General features: G+C 37.3%; 1 protein-coding gene across 1 annotated transcript; it reads right to left on the reverse strand.

Annotated features, from left to right (window-relative positions):
• Window positions 1-483: 483 nt before the first annotated feature.
• Window positions 484-23,150, reverse strand: LOC137393854 (kinesin-like protein KIF20A). The gene is made up of 15 exons (XM_068080565.1): window positions 22,920-23,150; window positions 22,511-22,757; window positions 20,694-20,875; window positions 17,394-17,475; window positions 15,791-15,970; window positions 14,876-15,041; window positions 13,851-13,997; window positions 13,000-13,154; window positions 12,048-12,176; window positions 11,920-11,949; window positions 11,445-11,619; window positions 11,103-11,232; window positions 10,923-11,018; window positions 3,865-4,174; window positions 484-533 (listed from the first exon to the last, which is right to left on the reverse strand). Exons 1-15 carry the CDS (start codon window positions 23,148-23,150, stop codon window positions 484-486), a joined length of 2,310 nt encoding a protein of 769 aa, XP_067936666.1.
• Between the last annotated feature and the right edge of the window lie 323 nt (window positions 23,151-23,473).

The raw sequence follows: 23,473 nt of genomic DNA on the forward strand, positions 1-23,473 counted from the left end.
TCAAAAGTGAGGCTACATGAGAAGGATGTGTCAACTGTGGATAAACATGCGCCCTGAATTGCCACTAACCGCTAAGCAACTTGTAGCTCAGAGGAGTAACATTATCAAGCGGCACCTCATATCGGAACTAGGTAGATGAAATTAGGGAACAGTTCACCCAGGTAACCTCGACCCACGAGGAATGCATATCAACACACACTGTCACACTCACACATACACGATCATGTGTTGACACACGGGTTGAAGAAGACATGCACTTGGACCTTGACCCAAGGATGAAAGAGCTTGCGCAAAATATCAACAAGATGCCAGCTGCTAATGATTATGGAAGCAGGGTACCACTACGAAGAGTTAGCAAGGGCATACCTAAGAAGCTGTTAGAATACATTATTTTGGCACTGGAGTCGATCTCAACTGGATCAATCAGTGAGACTAATGCCCTAATCTACAGTACAGCAACCGTCATTTTGGAGGAGATGGGTATTAAGCCACTGCCAACAAGGCTTCAAGCCATTCCATCCTGGCAGCTGAGGCTACAAAATAAGATCAAGGATTTGCGCAAGAAAGGTAGTAGGCTCAGTGAGAGATCTAACCACAGTTTGGAGCGTCCAAAAAGGGAAGCCACAATAGAAGCTCTAGAATCTGCCAAACAGCAGTTAGTAGCACTCTCGGCACGGCTGAAGCGGTACACCAAAGAGCGGGATAACAAGAGAATGAACAAACTGTTCATCAATAATTCATCTAGAGTGTATTCTCAGTTCAAAGGTGAACTGCAGAGGCCAATGTCTGAGCCTGCCCGATCTAGCACTTCAAAGTTCTGGAAGGACATCTGGGAGAAAGAGACTACGCATAACACCACTGCAAATTGGCTGAAGAGGCTTAAAGAGAGCCATCAACACACTGTGGCTCAGCAAGGAATCACCATCAACAAAGAGGACATCAAATGCAGAGTGCAGCGTATGAAGAACTGGGCAGCACCTGGCCATGACATGATTCAAGCCTTCTGGTTAAAGAAATTGACATCACTTCACACTAGAATGGCTAAGCAGATGGAATGTCTAATAGAACAAGGTGACCATCCAGAATGGCTGACCAAAGGACGAACTGTACTTCTGATAAATTATCGAAAGCAGGGGCCGATTCCCAAAAACTATCGACCAATAACGTGCTTGCCCACCACCTGGAAACTGCTCTCAGGAATAGTTGCAGACAAACTGGAAGAGCACATGAGTCACTATATGACCAGTGTTCAGGAAGGAATCGGGCGCAACACCCGAGGAGCCAAACATCAGTTACTGGTGGATCAGACGGTCTGTCAAGACAGCAGGAAAAGGCATACCAATCTTGCCATGGCTTGGATTGACTACAAAAAGGCCTATGACTCAATTCCCCATAGTTGGATACTTGAGTGCCTCAGTATGTACAATGTTCACCCTGCTCTTGTGGCATTCATCAAGATGTCAATGACTAAATGGAAGATGGAACTAGAGGCTAATGGCAAAAAACTGGCGAATGTAAAAATTAAGCGAGGCATCTATCAAGGTGACTCCTTATCACCGCTGCTCTTCTGCATATGCCTAAACTCTCTCAGCAATATGCTAGAAGAGACTCAATATGGGTACCAGTTTAAGAGTGGCACCAAAATAAACCACCTCTTCTACATGGATGACATCAAGCTGTACGCTAACAAAGAAAGGGACATTGATTCGCTAATACACCTCACTCAGGTATACAGCAAGGACATCGGAATGACCTTTGGTATTGAGAAATGTGGAAGGCTAATTCTTAAGAAAGGCCATTCTATGCTCACAGATGGCCTAAGAATGCCAAATAGTACCATCAAAGATATAGAAGAAGGGTACAAGTACTTGGGGATTATGCAAAGCAACATCAACCACGAAGCCGAGGTACGTCACAAAACCATTACCGAATACAAGAAACGCCTTCGGCAGGTCTTACGGAACCAGCTCAATACCAAGAACCAAGTCATGGCGATAAATACCTATGCACTGCCAGTAATAAGATATCCAGCAGGCATAATAAAGTGGACTGAGAAAGCCATCAAAGAAACAGATATAGCAACTCGTAAACTGCTGACCACGCATGGAGCACTCCACCCAAAATCTGATACTACTAGATTGTATCTCGATAGGAAAGATGGCGGTAGGGGACTCAAAAGTGTACAGCAGACAGTGAAGGAAGAGGAGCAAAGCATCAAAGCATATGCAGCTTCCATGGCCACTTCAGATAAGTTTCTAGCTGAATTTCAATCGGCTGCTCTTACAACGGACCTACGCCCTGATGATGAGGAAATTGACTGGCACACGAAACCTCTTCATGGTGCTTACCACCAACAAATATCTAAGGTTGGCGATCTTCACCAGACATATATGTGGCTGAACAAAAGAAACCTTACGGCCAATACAGAGTCGCTAATCATGGCAGCCCAGGAGCAAGTGCTCCCAACAAGGCAACTCCAAACATAAATCTATCACACTAGAGACGATCCTAAATGCAGACTGTGCAAAGATGCACCTGAGCCCATCCAACACATCATCAGTGGATGCAAGCAGCTAGCAGGAAACGCATACACTGAGCGGCATAATCATGTCGCAGGTGTTGTGTATAGAAGTCTATGTGATGAGTATGGCCTTAGTAAACCACAACACTGGTGGGAAGCTCTTGGTAAGGTCAATGAAAATGACCGCGCTAAGATCCTCTGGGACTTCTACATCCAAACTGACAAGCATGTCCTAGCAAACCAACCAGATATAGTGGTGGTAGACAAAGAGAACAAGAGGGCTACTATAATAGATATAGCAGTACCCAATGACTACAATATAGCCAGCAAAGAAAAAGAAAAGGTAGAGAAATATCTCCCTCTTGGAGAGAAGATTGAAAAATGCTGGAATGTAAGAACAACGGTAATCCCAGTAGTCATTGGGGCACTGGGCGCAATAACACCGGCGCATAAAATGTGGCTTACCCAAATACCAACAGCAATCAACTCAGGTGAGTTGCAGAAAAGTGCGCTATTGGGAACAGCTAAGATCTTGAGGCGAGTGCTCAAACTCCCAGGTTTCTGGTAGGAGACCCGAGTTAGAGCAGAATTTACCACCCATACGGAGTATCTGGGGTGAGTAAACAATTTATATAGTAGATATGCATACATATATATTATGTATGTACATATGTATGCATATGTACATATGTATGCATATGTACATATGTATGCATATGTACATATGTATGCATATGTATATATGTATGCATATATACATACGCATATGTATGCATATATACTATAGTTTATATACTGTAGATTAAACTATGTATATGTCATGAAACTTGAAATCAATGATTCTTTAGTTCTTTTTGGAACAAATAATCTCAGTCTAAAATGTGATACCAACCATCGTGTAATGTCAAAGAAACCTACAATGGACATGACTTGACATGGACGAATGCAGAGAGGTTGCTGAAAGACTAACTAAGAGCACTATAAAGTATAAAAGAGTCTATGTCTACTGCACTTTCAACACTCAGTACCCACAATATTTCTTTTTTCTAGAGGTTAGAATGGCGATGGATAATGTGAATCAGCCGATCTATGAACTCCTTTTGACTTAACACTAAAAACTGCTCAATTTTTCCATAGTTTGTGCATGTGAGACTGCATATTATATTGATAATACATGGAACTGACTTTGGATGAGAAAGGCAAGAATCTTAGACACATTGTAATTGATAATACCAATGATTTAGAAGCTTCTATATCATTGATAATACAAAGAATGACTAAATAGATATTAAACCAATAACTCTGCTGTAGAGTTTTGATTCTTCTTTTTAATATTGAGATACGTGTGACGGCATGCTTTTTAGGTCTACCACCACGTCTGCAGCTCGTTGTAGGCATGTCCTGATTGTCAGAAGCTGCAGGTTGCTCACCATCATGGATAGTAGTATCACCAGGTGTAGTATTTTCAGGGTCAGGTATTGCCTGAAATGTTCTTCCAAGTTTTGGCAGGCTTTCTGTTCTTATGGTTGGTGTCCGTCTTTTCACAGCTTTTGGCTGAAGGTAGGTTGGATAAGCTGTAAATATTGTAGGTATTGCGTCAGATTTTAGCCTTGGTTTTCTTCCAATACCTGGTGGAACCTTGTAGCGGTCTTTCTGAAAATGTCTACTGCATAATACAGAGCTGGATGTTGGAGTCCAATCCTGTCTTCGCACCACCTTTACCCAAGCACTACGGGTTTCAGCTCGTTTCTCGTTTGGAAAGCGGTGAAACGCCAGATCAGGGCATTTCTCAGGATTGCATGATAATCTTTAGGCACAGCACCAGCTGGGGCTTGACTTTTTCTTAGCCTAAACATTAACAATATATACATGAAGTAGAATGAATATCATCACATTACTTGGAATGAGACAAAAAAGGCATTTGATCAATCATGCCAAACTAGATTACAACCCTATCAGCTAAGAGACAAGTTTGTAATATGTGTTGTTGTAATCAGTCTAAACACTCTTTTGATAGTCCCAAGCATTCATTCACTTGACTTTCAACTCAGAATAATCATAGAAAAGTATGTTCATTGTTATGAGACCATGATAAGACACGTATGTTCAGTTGAGTTGATAGTTTGTTTCCAATAGTTTTTTACAACGTGAACCAATGATATCGTACACGTGTAAAGGTTAGGTTTACAAAGTATTTAAAATTTTTATTGTGGGTTCACATACCTGGGGTGTTGTAGTCTCCTCTGATGACATTTTACCAAGAATTTGGTCTTATTGTAACGTTTATGACTTACAAACTAGTAGGACAAGCATGGTTTCACTACTAAACTCATTGCTCAGCTGAAGGCTCTGTTGCCGTGATGCACACCACTGTGACGTAACGTCGTGAGAACAACAGCCAATTGTAGGCCTCACTTTTGCTCCATTGTAATGATAACTATTCGCCAATCTAGGGTTTACTATATCTATGGACAACACTGTCTCTGATAGTGGTGAAAGTAATAGTTTTGTAGGAGTAAGGAATATTGTAAAGGATCGTTACAGCTTCATAGCGGTCCAAGCTTCACATAGCTTTGAAATAAATATGTGGTTTGAAATAGAAAAAGTTGTATACATATCATGCAGCGAAATGGGCAATTTTCAGTAAAATGGCTGACATTAGGCTGAAAGCTAAACTTGTACATACATGTAGATGGCATTGGAAAGGTTAAGTAACTTGATTAACAAATGTTAGAAATCGAACGAATAAGAAAGGAAAGAGCTGAAACAACAGCATATCCTAAAACAACAGCATACCCAGAGCATCTTTGTAACTGACACTCAAGTTTCAGTTACATCAAATAAAATATATGCTCTTTGGTTTTTGGGTGGACCAAAATCTTGGGGATTCAAAACTATTAATTAACTGAATCACAACATTTTAAAGCTTTGTTGAGCTTTAGACATAAAAACTCTAAAACAAAAGCAAATAATTGCAAATGTTAGGGTTGATTTGCTGCATGCGTGAACTTGTGCTACGAATTAAACATTACTAGCTGCATTACCCGTGTTCGGGAACAGATTTACGTAAAGCAATAGTTTTATTGAGAGTTGTCTTTCATACCGTAAAACAACTCCAAATATGCAATCTACTGAAATTTTTGTGCTGATCTGACTGCATACACATATGCAGTTGTCCATGTCAATAATGTTGGAGAGCCCATTGGAGATATGCAATGTGTTTTACAGCTAGTCTACAATGCATCAGTCTCGAACTACTCAAATCGGCATTGTCCTAATTTTGTACACAGAACTGATAATGAAATTGACATTGCTAGGCAAACTGACGCCGTTCAAACTGGCAGTATGGAAAAGTTTTACATATTTTAAGAAATTCTAGAGAATATTTTGCTGTTGCACCGCTTAGCTATCGCCAGCTTTTATTGAATTGAGACTTCTGCATGCTTGAAACACTAATCATGACTCACCAGTTCTTCGTTTATAGCCTGTGTTTTGACATGGTATATACAAACTGTGCAGCAGTAATGCGGTTGTTGATAAAATTTATTATCAATAAAATCTACTATATAATCTACATATATGGCCTCTCGCCTTTTCAACGTAAGGCGTTACATCTGGAGCATTTTTGGACATTCGTCCCATAAAAAAAATTCAACCCTATACTGTGTTGCATGACTGTAGTCAAGCGCGAAGTTTTCTGTCCATACACGGCGCCTGGTAGCAGCTGCTGTAGTTAGTACATCTCGCTGTTGTCGCCGTTTCATCTGCTCAGAAAATTCAGTTCACCGAGCAGCTGTTGTAGCTAGTGCATCATGTTCTTGTCGCCGCTGCATCCGCTCGGAGGTTTCTGCACGTCTGGCCGATGTAGCGGCTGCTCTGAGCCGTTTGAGTTACTGCTGGGGTCGGTCTAGTAGTCTCTGCACTTCTAGCGGCTGCAGCATCTATTCTGGCCTGCTCTCGATGTACCCGTGTTTGTTCGGCGGTTTCTGCTCTTCTAGCAGCTGCAGCAGCAGTTCCGTTTCGTTGTGGGCGTAGCTGCGTTTGTTCTGCAGTTTCTGCTCGTCTTGCTGCTGCTTCGCAAATTCGATCTCTCTCTACGGGAATCAATCTGTTTTTGCGTTTGGGCAATAGGCTTTTTGGAAGGCATCGTACTGCTTCAAGCATTTCTAACATTGAATGAGATGGTGTGCTTTTTGTAATATACGCTGCTCGCTTTCTTCTCACCGCTGCCTATCGCCAAGCTCGGAGTGCCCGTGCGAGTTCTGTAGTTTCTGTAGTTCTCGTAGCTGAAAAAAAAAGTAAAAGTAACTCAGCTGCGAAAGGAAATGAACATGTTTATTATCACAAACAGTGGCAAATCCAACGTTTTCAACCCTTTCACTGAAGTAGACTCCCTCATGCGTTTTCTATGGTCGACTGCCATAGACACATTTTTGCGACTTTCCCAGCAATTGCTAGTAACTGAATTTTATTATTCGTTAATAACATAACCAACGATTTTTAAAACTTGTATGAAGTGACAGTGTTGTTCAAAGATTTCTCTATAAAATTAGCCTAAAATTTAATTTTAAATCTTTGTTTGAGAATTTCCAACTTGACCACTTCGGGTGCATGCACCGCTATAGCGGCTTCGAGTATATTCTTCTCAAGTTCATTAGCCAGTTTTTAGGCTTTGCGTAGTTGCATTACTCATCCATCTATATTTAGAGCCTGCTTACAGTTACACTCTATCTACAAAGCTAAGCATGACCTTCAGACATGTTTGCAGACATCGAACTGGTCAAACAGCTATGGTCAAATGAAAGAATTTCGAGTAATTTGGGTTCAAAGTTCAACATCTCGATCAGTTAGTAGCAACGCGTAGTAGTTAGTAGTTGATGCGTATAGGCTTCAATTCAGCGATAGAAATGGCAGACTTCCAGTAAAGTGGTGGCGAAAATAAGTTAACACCTATGGAAGAGACTGTAGATTGCATTGTATACACAGTATGTTTTAATCGTTTGTTATTATATATAGTTTTATACATTTTCATGCTACCCTTATTAGTCAAAAATGTTCGTAGAACACGAATTTTAATAAAACCGCTATTTCATGCTACTTTCAATATTTATTATTTTTAATTTTTGAAATAAAGATAATACGATCAGATACAGAATTTTCTTTGCTTTCCAAAAGTATAGGTGTTCTATGTAAAAATGTGAGTGCTTCTACGGTTAAAATGACTTTTGTTGACCCATGTCATAATCTGTAGAGCATCATGATTTAATTGTACCTGAACGCGAAATTGGATTATGCAATTGTACCCGAAGTGGTTAAAACAACCATTTTTGTGTAAGTTTTGAAAATGCCATCGAGTTAGAAAACAATTACTTATGTTGATGACATAGCTGATTCAGATTTTTGTGATTACACATAATTAAAATAGCAATAGCAGTAATAGCAATAACATAGTAAATAGCAATAACATACAACAATACTAACCTCTTCGATGTAGAAATTTAGTAGGTAAAACGCAGTAGCAGCACTCGTGCAAGTTCTGTAGTAGCTGTAGTACTCGTAGCTGGAAAAGAATAAAAGTAACTCAGAACAAAGTGAACATGTTTACTATCACAAACAGTGGCAAATCCAACGTTTCCAACCCTTTCACTGAAGTAGACTCATTTATGCGTTTTCTATGGTCGACCGCCGTAAACACAGTTTGCAACTTTACCAGCAATTGCTAGTAACTGAATTTTATTATTCGTTGATAACATAACCAACGGTCTTTAAGACTTTTATAGTAGTGACAGTGTTGTCCAAAGATTTCTCTATAAAATTAGCCTAAAATTTAATTTTAAATCTTCGTTCGAGAATTTCTAACTTAAAAACGAAGATTTTTTGTGCGAGTTCATTAAATGCGTCCGAGTTAAAAAACAAATAATTACTTATGTTGATGACACATGACAGATAATTAAAATGCACAAAATATAGATACAACGATTTTTTGTATAGCAGTGCTTATATATATTCGAATCTGTCCAATACGCCCGAGGGCATTATATGAACATAAAATTTGAGATAAAATGATTGATAAGAACGCTAAAACCTAATTTGTTGCAACACTAAGATCGTATTAAAAACTGAGGGAGTCATCAACGCCCTGACCCACAACATTCGGTGCCATTCTATTATAAAAAGAGTGCCTATATTGGTCTATCCTAAAATGTGGGTGGACTACTCCATGACGGGTTTGGTGGGATGGGTTAAAAGAGATATAGTTATTGAGGTCTAGTTCATATAGACCAAACTCAATTCTTTTTAAAAATTTCAAATCCAAATCTTCTCTTCTATCTTTTAGTTCTTGGATGTTATTTACACGCATGCACTCTGTGACACTATCCATAGGCCCGAGTCTGAAAATCCATCGAACCCCCCGTCTTTGAATTGTTTCTAATTTGTCAGTTAAGCCTTTTGCTTGTTAACATGTTGGCAAAATAAAATATATAACCAAAACAAACAGTATAGATGGAGTTTGAAATTGAAAAAAATATCGTATACATATTAAGCAATATCGGCAAAATGGCTGGCAGTAGACCGATAGCTAAATTTGTACACGGACGCAAGTGAAAGGTTTATGTAGTGGAAGTGTGGCAATTCATAGACAATACAACATTGATTAAGAAATGCCTACCTTTTTTTATGTAGAAATGTAGTAGGTGAGAACTGCGTTTTCCCATGACCGCAAGAAATCAACATTTGTGTGACCTTCTCATTACACGTTGGCAGTAAATATTAATCGCATGTAAATTACTATTCATTAATCTATTTTATTTAATGATTAGTACATTTGTATAGCTGTATAGGCTGCCGAACTCAGAACGGTGCTTTCTCAAACGGCCGCGATTTTGCTGTTCCGAACGCGCCAATGTCGTTGGGCGCCGTAAAGAGGCGCGCTAACCAGATATGACGTGCTCTGTGTAAAACTATGAATACCGTAGGTTATGTATAGTAGGGGCGTGTACTAACCGGAGAATCCCGTTAACGCGCCCTAGATATCTAGTAGCGGCTAATAGTCGGAAAAGTACGGTACTCTATAAGGCGGACTCACAATCAATCAATCACACACACAGACAACGATTGCCGTTTATATAGTAGATAATTGCCATACTTGATGTACTGAGCATTAAAAATACATAACACGTATTGAGTTATGAAAAATTTGAAATGTAAAGACTTGGTAAGAGAAGTTTATTGCTACTTTACCTTGGGAGAATGTGAATAAAAGTGTGGAACAAGTGAATAAAAGTGTGGAACATGTGAATAAAAGTGTGGAACAAGTGAATAAAGGTGTGGGAGCATGTGAATAAAAGTGTGGAGCAAGTGAATAAAAGTATGGAACAAGTGAATAAAAGTGTGGAACAAGTGAATAAAAGTGTGGAACAAATGAATAAAAGTGTGGAGCATGTGAATAAAAGTGTGGAGCATGTGAATACAAGTGTGGGAACAAGTGAATAAAAGTGTGGGAACAAGTGAATAAAAGTGTGGAACAAGTGAATAAAAGTGTTAAACAAGTGAATAAAAGTGTTAAACAAGTGAATAAAAGTGTTAAACAAGTGAATAAAAGTGTTAAACAAGTGAATAAAAGTGTGGAACAAGTGAATAAAAGTGTGGAACAAGTGAATAAAAGTGTGGAACAAGTGAATAAAGGTAGAAGAACATTTGAATAAAGGTAGAAGAACATTTGAATAAAGGTGTGAAAACATTTGAACAAAGGTGTGAAAACATTTGAATAAAGGTGTGAAAACATTTGAATAAAGGTGTGAGAACATTTGAATAAAGGTGTGAGAACATTTGAATAAAGGTGTGAGAACATTTGAATAAAGGTGTGAGAACATTTTAATAAAGGTGTGAGAACATTTGAATAAAGGTGTGAGAACATTTGAAAAAAGGTGTAAGAACATGTGAATAAAGGTGTGAGAACATGTGAATAAAAGTGTGAGAGCATGTGAATAAAGGTGTGAGAACATGTGAATAATAAAGGTGTGCGAACATGTAAATAATAAAGATGTGAGAACATGTAAATAATAAAGGTGTGGGAACACGTGAATAATAAAAGGGTGGGAACGCGTGGGAACCCGTAGGAACGCGTGGGAACGCGTGAGAATGCGTGGATGGTATTTGCTCAAATTTATGAAAGTTAATAGTTTATAATAATTTATAATAATTTGCATAGCTGTTTATCAACATGTTTGTTGAGCTTTGGATATTGTAAGGGGTATATTACTTTGTATGTCGAGACAATATTTGCTCAAATTTATAATACTTGTCAGCAAATTCAAATGAAGTTTGACTCGAAGCTGCAGCGGTGTAATTAAAGTCGCCAATGCACTTCAAGTTGTCAGCTCAGAAGATAATTTCTCACCTGCACATCAATGGGATCACATTTTGTGACTTTTTGCATTAGTTCCAGTTCCTTTTTGGCAGCGTCCAGCTCATCATTCGTATGCTCAAGCTTTATCTGAAATGGCAAACAAGCACAGTGGATTGACTCAATCACCACACCTGCAATATCTAGATTATTTCTGCAAGCATCTCCAGATACCTGTATTGGTTTCAAATCTCCTTCAGTTTTTGAGTTGTCTGGAGCTGATTTCTCGATAGCTGAATTGATGATATGAACCCTCGGTTTCATCGCATCTTTCATTCTCTGACGGGTGGCAACAAGCTGCTCTCTGTATAACAGAGTACATGACCTAGTGCTAGAGTCGCCAACTTACTTTCAATGTCAAACACAAGGCTTGCAGAAACAGTTGGCAAGTGGCACATGACACTACTACATACACGTATTCTCATGACATATCTACATTAAAAGATCGATCAATGTTTTCTGGCCATCAAGCAGGCTACATGCCATCTCATACCGATCAATTCAAGAGCAACTTACTGGTCACTGCACTCCACCTCTGTAAAATGCTGCATCATTTCTTGCGCAATCTCAGTTCTTAATCGTGATTCTAGTAGCGTACTTGCCCTCCTCTCTTCCTTAAGGAGCTCATTTGTGTCGATAAGTGCCTGTTTTAGAGTTGCCAGCCACTCTTTGTACTGCTCAACCGATGCTTCTGCAGTAGCAATGCAATCAAGCATTAATTGCCTCCAGACTTCTGGCTGGACCACAACGACCTGATGAAGGTGGTCCATCCCGAAGAATAGTGCTAACATGATGGATATAGCCATCATTTTACGTCCATAAGCAACTCCTTATCTACTACAGCAGGAATGATAGAAGGGTATAACAACTCCCAACCGACAATAAATAACTATATTAGGCTTGTCTGCTACTCTTTGGTAAGCGTTAAGTTTCGTAGTACAAGAGACAGCAGATTCCAAACAGTAAAGAAAATCGATAAAAAATATCGAACCTTCTTGTTCTTCTGTGACTTCCAGCTCCTCTGCAACATAAATGCCAAGCATGAAACCATTGCTGTAAATAACCAAACATTATGAGAACCCAAAGGAAGCATGTAGTGTACATGGACCTTCTACTCACCTGTTTCTTTCCACCGTATCGCCTCTCTACAGTCATTGGTGGACTGCTCAAGGACGAGCAATACATCAGTCTTGGCCTTGCTCAGTACCAGAGAAGCAGCCTTATCTGCTACGACCTTGAGTCGCCGAGCTGTATCAAGGCAATGGCAAAGATAAAGTGGTGAGTGAATGAAGCTCTAGCATTTAGCACTAGCGAACAGTACCCCTAAGAACTGTTAGCTATGTTGTGAATGAAGCGGCACACAAAATAAATTAATCTAGCCAACATTCCTCGATTAACTAAAACTATTGATAATACTCCAAAAACGACGGGAAAGAAACATCTGATACCCCTGAAGAGTATTTCAAATGAGTTCGAGGGCTTCTATAACACCTGCTAAGTTCTGGTCAGCAAAACTATCAATTTGCAGAGCTAGTGTTCTTAGTTGTGGCAGCTCCATATTGTGCAGCGGATGCACAACTGAGTTGACAACCTCGGGTTATAAAAGCATTTCACCTGATGCTCTACATTCGCGACGAAGATAAAAAACGGACACAGATCTACTAATTCTAAATAAAAGCTAACTTAATTTATTATTGTTGTCGTGCAAGGTTGGGTGTTTCTCTGATTACAAAAACATGTCTACTGTAAATCCATATCAATGTCATTACCTATATCTATAGCCTGTCTTGACAAGCTGTTGTTTTTGCGTAGTTGTCCCCCCGTCGAGCGGCGAGCAACAACACTCGCCGCTCGACGGGGGGACAACTACGCAAAAACAACAGCTTGTCAAGACAGGCTACTATATCTATAACGGAATCGGCGCATCTCTATATTTATATCAGAATTGACAGAATAAAAAATGAGAATAGTTTGAATGAGCAACTTGTGACAATGATGTCAACAATTCAACAGCCAAAGATATTATTTTTGCTCACACTAACAAAAATCAGGAATGATTAGAAACACATACCGATGGCGGAGAACTTGAGCACCTGAAGGTTTTCATCAAAGCAGCTTGCCGCTGGACAGATATTGACAAACATACAAGCGCGTCCTTTACCAGAGAAGAATGTCTGAAAGAGTCGAGTGAGTTTGCTCTCCCTGAAAGGCACGACTTTCGCTGTCCTACAATACACCTCTGTTGTATACTACGATACACCTCTGTTGTATACTACAATACACTTCTGTTATATACTGCAATACACCTCTGTTATATACTACAATACACCTCTGTTATAGACTACAATAAACCTCTGTTATAGACTACAATACACCTCTGCTATATACTACAATACACCTCTGTTATATAATACAATACACCTCTGTTATATACTACAATACACCTCTGTTATATACTACAATACATATGAAAAACACCATATAGACTTTCGAAACACATCTATGACTTTTGCAAAACATCTATTATATGTATATAAAGAATCGGCTGGCAATGAGAGAAAACTAACAATAAATCAATAACAGTGACCTTATAGAATAAACGCTAAAATATTAGAACACATTTGCAAATTTTTTACCAAAAAAGTAAAACAAAGCACAAAATGCAAATTAATTTTGGCATGTGAGGAAAATCATGGGCTACCCAACCTAAAAGTAATTTGACCAGCTATTTTTAAAATAGCAAATAAGGCGCGGTCATCAAAATTACAAAAGCTTGTTTTGTCACAAATGAGCAAGTTGCGTTGAAGGGTAGGCAAACATAAAAAGGCTTTCAGCCATATCCCCAAACAATCTGCAAGGAATGAGCCGCTAGCCAGCCATAATCTTCCAGCCGCTGGAGAAAAAGTAAAGGTAGTGACTTACTTGCCAAGTTGATTCTCTCTAAGTAACTGAATGCAGCGCCCAAGAGTCAGAAGAGATGTGTTAATGTTTCCTGCCTCCTTCAGACGTTTTCCTTCACTTCTCATTTGAGTATAGCGCTCTGATCCAGCTAAGTCACAGAAACTCAACCTGTGTGCATGACATGAGCCGCGTAACAAAAACACTGCAACTGCTATTAAAAGTAAAAAATAATGGATAGAATAATGAAAATCAAATTTAGACAAATGAAAGCATCAGCCTTGAATCGATCATCATACATTCCCTATATATATAAATAACTAAGAAACAAAACACCTGTTAATAATTTAACTGTGTAGCTAGGACAGCGCAAGTGTAACCATGGTACAGCATCCTGCTAAAGAAATATATATAGCACAACTAATAAAAGTAATCATACATTCAACGTTCAACGCTCATACGTTCATACGTTGACTATTAAACATGGTCCAGTCTGATGCACATGTTCAACATGGTCCAGTCTGATGCACATGTTCATCATGGTCCAGTATGATGTACATGTTCAACATGGTCCAGTCTGATGCACATGTTCAACATGGTCAAGTCTTATGCACATGTTCAACATGGTCAAGTCTGATGCACATGTTCAACATGGTCAAGTCTGATGCACATGTTCAACATGGTCCAGTATGATGCACATATTCAACATGGTCAAGTTTGATGTACATGTTCAACATAGTCCAGTCTGATGCACATGTTCAACATGGTCGAGTCTGATGCACATGTTCAACATGGTCCAGTCTAATGCACATGTTCAACATAGTCCAGTCTGATGTACATGTTCAACATGGTCCAGTCTGATGCACATGATCAACATGGTCCAGTCTGATGCACATGTTCAACATGTTAAAGTCTGATGCACATGTTCAACGTGGTAAAGTCCTAGCACTGTGACATCCTTGCAGAGCAAATGTTGACATGATTTGAGAACCTCTGAAAGAACAGATAAGGCAATTATGCATGCTGCAAAATAATAGCATGTGACTCACTGGCTCATCTGCACCCTGCATGGGTCAGGCATGTCAGCCACACGTACAATCTTCACATTGAAGATACAATGACTGCGACTCGAGCTCTCGTTTAGTTTAGTACAGACGTATTGAAGACTTCTCTGGCCAAATGTCAGAACCTTTACGGCTTCTTCAGCAGATGACACTTGGACATGACTCAGATTTACAAGGTTGCCCAGTCAATGTCACATATATATGCTAATATTCATCATGCATATGCTGTTTATACTCATATTTTCATGCTTATTCATATAAAAAAAATTGGACAAAAATTGTATTTAATTGTCAATTGCATATACACAGATATTTTGTTGTAAAGGCATACGCTAACATGTAATTCAATGCCAATTTTGTCACAGCTTGAGATTTTCGCAAAACCGCAGTTGCAGTTGTGACCTCTGCAAGTTTATGCAAGAACAAATAAAAGGTCTCAGTTGTTCATGTTTATTTTCAGTTGATCTAGAACAAAAATCATTTGTCACATTTATTCTTTTATCTTAAGCATGTATGACAACAACACTAGCTCAGTATCTTATTTCTACCACAGTTGTTCATCCTTGACAGCATTTTACAGAGAGGGACCCAAGCTTTGACAGATAAAACTTTTGAGAATCAGAATAGTGAATTTAGGAGAAATTTTGTACCATATTATCAAAAACTTTGAAAATAAATTTTAACTATGAACATTTTGAAAGTTATCTGTGGCTGATAATTGAGTTTCCTCGATGCTAGCGGCCTTGAGAGATTGACTATTTTGACTTTACATGCATCTAGTGGCTGACACACCCCGTTGGGCATTGCATTAGGTTGTCTCAAAATGCAACTGTCAGTAGATGTCTTCCTAAAAACTGCATTACGTTATCTATAAAGAAAACATCAGCGAAAAACACAAACCTTTAATATAAGGATTTCCATTTTTATCCTCTCTCAGTGTCATGGTTTTTTGCTTAAGTTTAGAAGGTGGCTCCAAGAGATCATATATCTGTTCATTGTAGATCTCAGCAAAAGAGACCCAAATAGAAAACTTCAAGTTTTCACCACTGCTGAAGCTGATGCCTGACTCCCCATCAAATCCTAGATGATGGTAATATTTAACTTTAAGGCGGTCAAATACTGTTATCACAGGCTATCAATATCATGGAGGAAATAATCACATCTTATGAGCTACCATATACATTAGAGATTCCTACAAAGTAAATAAATACCGTTCACAGTAAGATACATGTATGTTTTCTTTTTGAAAAAAAGAAAAACATACATTAATTTAGTTTTAAGGTTCATGATTACGTTAACTTTACATTTCATGATTACGGTAACTTTACATTTCATGATTACGGTAACTTTACATTTCATGAGGAACACACACCCTCAATATCATTTTAAATCGACTTTTCCACTTTTCTCCACAACAGGATCTATGCTGCAAAGAAAGAAAGTGTATATAGAAGAAACAATTAATAATTACTATTTCAAGAGCTATAGTACTATGGCTACTATAGTACTATGGTACTATAGTACCATAGTACTATAGTACCAAGGTACTATAGTACTATGGTACTATAGTACCTTTTAGTACTATGTACTAAAAGGAAAAACAAAACAAGACTTTTCAATTTAGTAAGTGTACAGTAGCTGTTGTAATATTGGTTTTTATCGACAACTTTTCTCTTTTTCATCATATTAATTCAGTTTAAGGTTCATGATTGAAAATTTCCTCTTGAAATTTTTCATTTCAAGAGGAACACACACCCTCAATATCAATTTAAATCGATTTTTTCGCTTTTCCTTAGCAGGCTCTATTTCCTTAGCAGGCTCTATGCTGTGAAAAAAATTGTAGACATGTTTAAAGCAAAAACAAAAAATATTCACTATAGTAATAACGGTGTTTGTCTGTTGGTGTGTTTGTCTAAACCAGCGTTAGGATAAAGATCGCTTTTAACAAGACTCTAACTCATGACATTCAGCTGGTAAACCGACCCTCTAATACCTGCACCAATCGACTGCTTTCGGGTATTTCTGAATAATTGTGCAGCTAGCTATTATCTGCGTTATATCGACACATCTGACGAGCTCTCACGGCATTCTGTCAGGTTACGAGTATATTATAAACATACCCCTTTGCATTGTTTTCTCTCTCAAGTGTGGCAAGGGAGACAACGATATTTTAAGACTTAGATTCTCATTATTTAAACAAAGTTTGAGAACTTACACCGTCTAAACGCTTCACTATTTATGGAGTCTTCTTACGTATTACAAATCAAAAACTGTTTTAGAAATTCTGTACAATAAGTGGACTTGCATAAAAGGAGGTACATGTTATAGGGCTACTGTATGTGAACTTAAGTCTTTATCGTTCCGAGCGGCAAAACAGTCATGAAAGAATATGAGGGCTGAGGATACTTCTCCGTTGAAACTACAAGAGCCTTAGTGACAAAAAATGGGTTATAAGCAGTTCATTTAGCCTCGGTGCTATAAATCCTATAACAAATAACCTTACCATCAATGAGGCTCTCGCCTATGGAGGACTTAGAGGCCAGCGAATCCCACGAGCTGTGAAGATCTGAAGAGTCAATGGCTTTCTACAACATTAGGTAGAGACACGACAATAGCGCATACTCAAATAATGGTGGTATGACATGCGATTCAGCATTTAGCATGCTAGTCAGACAGTATCGCTGGAGTTAAGAGCATTGTGTGCTGCCGACACAGTGACATGTTAGCACAATTTTTCGCTAGGCCTATTTATCCATCATTTCAAGGCATGCTTTGCAGAGTAGTAAAACTTTGTAAACACCTACTGTGTATGGGTAACTAACTAACATCAATTTTTATTTTTCTTTTGTTTCATGTTGGAGCGGTTCATGCTGCCGTCAATAGTGAGTATCATAACTATTAACTATCTGTCTAGTGGCTGACACAACTCATTGCTAATAATGTTAATCTCACCTAGAATGATCATAAGACTTTCAAAATTAGTTGAGTGTACCATTAAGGATCAGTCTATACAAACAGCGTAGTTATGGAAATGATAATTCTTCCCACGACCAAACACGAGCAACGTGAGTGTTCAAAAACAGTGAGTGTTCAAAACGTTCAAAAAGTGAGTGTTCCAAAACACTCACGTTGCTTGTGTTTTGGAGCTTCATAATAAATGCATATGCACACACAACTCCTGAAAAATTATTCGTCCACGGCCGTAACCAAACCCTTGTGGCGAAATCCCATCAAAAAAACTTAACCATTTTTGTGTAGAGTCGTTTAAGTATAATAATGATACAAAACACATAAACCTATTTAAATATGTTACCAAGTCTTTGAAAAGTTGAGACAATATCCTAAAACTTACTCATCTGATCAAATAATACATAACTAGACAGATTAATTTGGCCTAAAATCGCCATTAAAACCTGACAAGCCTTTTTTAATCAAAATTAAGACTGGCAAACAATCGCCGATAAAGCCGTGCGGCAGAGAGTAGAACCATTAACCGTGCGCATTTCACGAGAAAAACTTGCACATTTCACCAGTCTATGGCATTGTCCATTTGCGAAGGTTTCTGTAATTAACATAGAAGTACTGAAAGGTTATCATTTCTTTTTTGCCGATTTTATTATTCGATTTACTTATTTGATTTTATAAGATTTAATTATAAAAATAATTATTCGAATTTACAAGCTCAAAGTATAAAGTGACCGATGGTGTGCAATATGTTACTGTTACTATTTTTCCAAAGATTTTGTAGATGATATTACGGCTGTGCCCAATATCGCGGTACTGCCAAGCTGTTTTGATTATCTGCAAAATTAAGTAATAGGCTAACATTTTCTTATAGATATACAGGTATTTCTATGACAACCAACTAAAATCTGTTTAGATTTTTAAATTCAGCATAATTTTTTGAATATAAATTCAGAAATCTAAATAAATATCACAACTTCTTGATATTGGTTGCTATGACGTTTTTAAATGTAAACAAAATTGTTTACATTTCATTGGTTTTCATTTCTCAAACTTTAACACCAGTTTTCTCAGAACAATGTTTTCACACTAATGGTAAACACGCATTCAGTTTATTTACCATAAAATCTGCTGTAATTAAGCTAGAATCAAAATTTTTTTGCAAAATAACTGAAAATTTTCTCCTGCTAGTGTAGATAACTCTAAATTTCACACATCCGACATAATTAACCGTGGCGTCTGTGATCATGACCCATTTTTTAATTTTGCTCCCGTTTGCAAAAAGCTTCCAGACAGACGTTAATGCTAATGTGTGATTTCTGTTACAGATCGCTGTCAAAATCATTCTACATTCAACACAACCAACTTTCAAACTGTGTATATTACACAGCAGCTTGCCATTTTACTTCTAATATTGCACTTCTCCTATTGCAAGAGAGAGATATAAACATATAATCTTTTCCTTTCATTATTGCTGTTTGTTGTACATAATAACACCCAGTATATTACAGCTACAATTGCAGTTCTCCTATTGCATTGCAGTGCCATTTGACTGCTAATATTGCATTTCTCAACCATCAGTACCCTTTCTTTTTTTCCAATATCACTTTGGTCGTGGGCTGTATGACAGGAGAACTTCTAGTCTATATAAATTTCTGGTATATAATATGTAATATTATATAATATTAGTAATATATATATAATAATATTTCTAGTCTATACTCGTATATAGTAATAGATAAATGCTCAACGTTGTCCGGATAATAAAAAAGTATTTGAGCAGAAAAGTTATTTCTGTTTAACATATACAACGTTTACCATTCTAAATTTTATTCTTCATGAGAAAAGTGTTTTTGTGCAAAAAATAAACTATGAATACATTGAGCCATTTGTATAAAAAAGTTCAGTGTTACAGCAGAAGCTTATTGTATTCAAAGTTTTGATGGACGATACTGGTACCTCTCGATACAGGTCCTAACAGAAAAATGAGACAGACTGTCTTTATCTGACCAAATCAAGAGAGAATGTAGAGGCAATTCTTGCCTCAGATTATACATTTGTTCATTTGCAAAGTATTTAGCTTTTACATATTTACTCAAACCGAAAGGAGTTTAACGGCACATCCAAAAATTACTAAATAAAAAAATAAGTAGTGGTGGAAAGATGAGTTTTTAAAATCTCTTTAAAAACAACAATAATAGAAGGAAATATTAATTACTAATAAAAAGTGCACATTTAGCATGCGCAATCGTGATAAGGATATACCTATATGTAAGAGCGTTAGAAATAATTATAAAAACAATTAGAAGAATGGCTTAGCCTAGTGGTTAGGCGCGCTTGTTCGTAGACTTACGATTTGAATGTCACGAGCTAAAATCCTACGCAAAGTGTATTTTCCACTGCTGGATTTTAATCGCTATAAATGGAGGTAGGCATAGAAACAAAAACAAACACTGATATTTATATATAGATTCAAAACTTTAATACATGCACTGAGCCATAAGAGTGTAAAATATTAATTACCAATACTACGCGTATACATACTATATTATTAGCAGTTAATAAAATTGTTACAGATTGTCATTTTCTGGCTAACAGCAAGACAATCCGTAGTTGTCAGCTGTATGGGGTCTAATTTAAGTATACATCCTACCATGAATATTAGACATTTTTATCAGCATTACCTGTCAGTTTCTAACTTCATTCAATATTAGATCAAAATATTTTATTATAAAATTGAGTTCACACTAGTTGAGCAAGTTTAGTGAAGCCAGTGTAATCGACTTCAATCACATCTGTACCTCAAAACAAATTGTATGACCAGTTTAGGGTTGCATACCGAAGCAGTGTTGAGAATCATTGTCTTATGCTTGGCAGCAATAGCCATGTCACTGGTAGAGAGCTTCTCCACTTGACAATAGAACTGAGGCTTCAAATCAGACTGGTCGTTCTGTTGGTCACCAATGCTGTTAAATACGGTATTCAGTGCCCGAGGAATAATCCCTGGATCCTTATGAGAACCTTGAACCATGACATATTTGTAGTAAAATAAGGCAATAATATTACGTTGACTGGATTAATAGTGTATGTTAACCCTCTCACTGCCACTATCAACCACAGTCAGGATTGCGATTTTTTTAGCCATTTGCCACACAGGCAACTCTGATTGAAAACAAATAAAATGACATTATGCTAACCTAATTTTAACAACTACAACTCGGAAGCTTTATTAACTGAATTTTATTAATAAAATATAGCAAAACAATAGTGGTTATCACTATCATTAGCTCTTTCACTACCAAATAAAATTTAATAAAATTCGGTAAATAAAATATTTGACATTGGGGCATCGTAAATTGTCATAACATTTGATTAAATTAATTATCGTAAAATTGTACATCATCTGATGCTACTCTTGGGCTCTTTTTTGTCCGCTTCTTACTGTCATGGTGGAGATGTTCCGAGTCAGAGGAGTTACCACTATTATTATAGTTTACGACATTATTATTACTATTAACATAAATACCGTCACTACTAATATTGCCCAATAGATAATCATAGGAAGTCCATTGATCTACAACTTGTGAAACTTTCGTAGCTGTAATGCTTCGGATCATCGAAAAAAACAATTAGCTAGCAAAATGTGTTTTCAAAAAGCGAAACTAAAGTCAACGTGAGATGCAAACATGATTTCCATTGGCTCAACGCAAACAGATGATTGTTTTCATTCCATTAAGCTGAAACACGATACGCTAATTACACAACTACTCACCAAACAGAAACATTTTGTACTAAGCTTGAAAAAGGCAATCTTTTCCTCTGATAGATACGTACGGCGTATTACGATTTATAGGGTCAGCTTATATGCGAGTTTTTATAAATTACCTGATTTCAGTGGTGGTTCGTTAAGGCTGAAGTATAGGCGAGAGAGGCTTATATGTGGGTATATACGGTAACTATATTAATAAATCCCACTTTGTCATGGTGTGCGTGTGTGGCGGAAGACACAGAGAACATGTGTGTCCGCGTAATAGTATGCTTTTCATGATTTTTTTGGCTGATTTCATTCAAACTTCTAAGGCACAAGCTCTGTGCCTTTCGCCAGGTCATTGAAAGAACTTAATTTTAAAACTCTGTCAGGTTCCTGAAAGCCAGCCTCATAAACACCCACATGCAGAGTATTTGATTGAAAATGGAGGAAATTCTGGGCTTCTTGACATCACCGGGTTTACTGTTAGTATATATTACTATGTCTTGTGTGATAGCTTACTGTTAATATATATTACTATGTCTTGTGTGATAGCTTACTGTTAATATATATTACTATGTCTTGTGTGATAGCTTACTGTTAGTATATATTACTATGTCTTGTGTTATAGCTTACTGTTAGTATATATATTACTATGTCTTGTGTGATAGCTCACTGTTAGTATATATTACTATGTCTTGTGTGATAGCTTACTGTTAGTATATGTTACTATGTTTTGTGTGATAGCTTACTGTTAGTATATTTTACTAGGTCTTGTCTGGTAGCTTACTGTTAGTAAATATTTATTCCATTTTAGATCATTATTCATGAATTTGTGTTGTCATCCAAGAGTGTTCAAAGAGAGACCTTAGTAACACAATGGCTGTTGATATTCATATATGACTCACCTAACATAGTATGTGTTTTGCCGGAGTTTGTAACACCGTAAGCAAAAACCAAGCTGTTTTGACCATCTATGAACTCTTTCATGGTTGAAAGCATTCCATTTTCAAAGAGCACATTTTGTGATATGAACTCATCATATATTTGATTGAACTTGAACGAATGCAGATCTTTGCCACCTCTGTGTAAAAATGCTTTCGAGTTCTTGGGTGCACTCAATTCTACTGTTGAACCGTCGATGGCGAAACAACCCTTGAAAACATATTTGAATCATGAGAACTGTCTTACATGCAAACATAAGTATTAGCGTGAAGTAAAATAAAATACAATGCACAAAACCTACCATATTCATGTAATAATCGGAAATTAAGAAATAAATCACAACTCTGATATGCAAAATGCATGATACATTACCTCATCATCATTTTTCTCAGCTTCTTTCAATGGTCTGACCCGCAGAAAAACCTTCATATTATCCAAAAGTATGTTTAGACTTGATAGTCGAGGAGGGGATGGCATCTCATCAGATGACTTCGCAGGAGAAACAACTGAAAGCTCGAAAAGCAAATTTTTTTCTATATCAGGAAAGCTGTCATAACCTTGGTTGTGATAGTTCATGTCTACATCAATTTCCTCTAATGACATTCTAACAAACTATTATCTTTCGAACCGTTCAGCAAACCTGCAAAAGTTTACATTAAACTATGATAACCACAGTAACACCTTGAAATAAGCATGTTTTTACAGTTCCCTCAATTTTAGCCTCATGCCTACTTTATCAACTTGTAATAATTTTCAACACTTTTTTATTATTCGTTTCAAATCTGTCTTGTTGTAAATCTGTCATAAATCAAGTGGTTTTGTTGCCAGTCTTCAAGAGTATTTTAACAACCGCTTGGCTGTATAGGTACATCCAAAATATATAGGTATAGAAGAGATTGTGAATAATGTTGAGTGGGGCCGAGAAA

This window comes from Watersipora subatra, chromosome 4 (genome assembly GCF_963576615.1).
Source record: "Watersipora subatra chromosome 4, tzWatSuba1.1, whole genome shotgun sequence".
Lineage (NCBI taxonomy): Eukaryota > Metazoa > Bryozoa > Gymnolaemata > Cheilostomatida > Watersiporidae > Watersipora > Watersipora subatra.

Coding starts and splice junctions, on each gene's coding strand:
- LOC137393854 (XM_068080565.1), bottom strand. CDS start 23,150: ATGTCATTAGAGGAAATTGATGTAGACATGAACTATCACAACCAAGGT. Junction 20,876..22,510: donor CAAAACACATACTATGTTAG/GTGAGTCATATA, acceptor TCATGGTTCAAG/GTTCTCATAAGGATCCAGGG. Junction 11,620..11,919: donor AGTCACAGAAGAACAAGAAG/GTTCGATATTTT, acceptor TTGCTACTGCAG/AAGCATCGGTTGAGCAGTAC.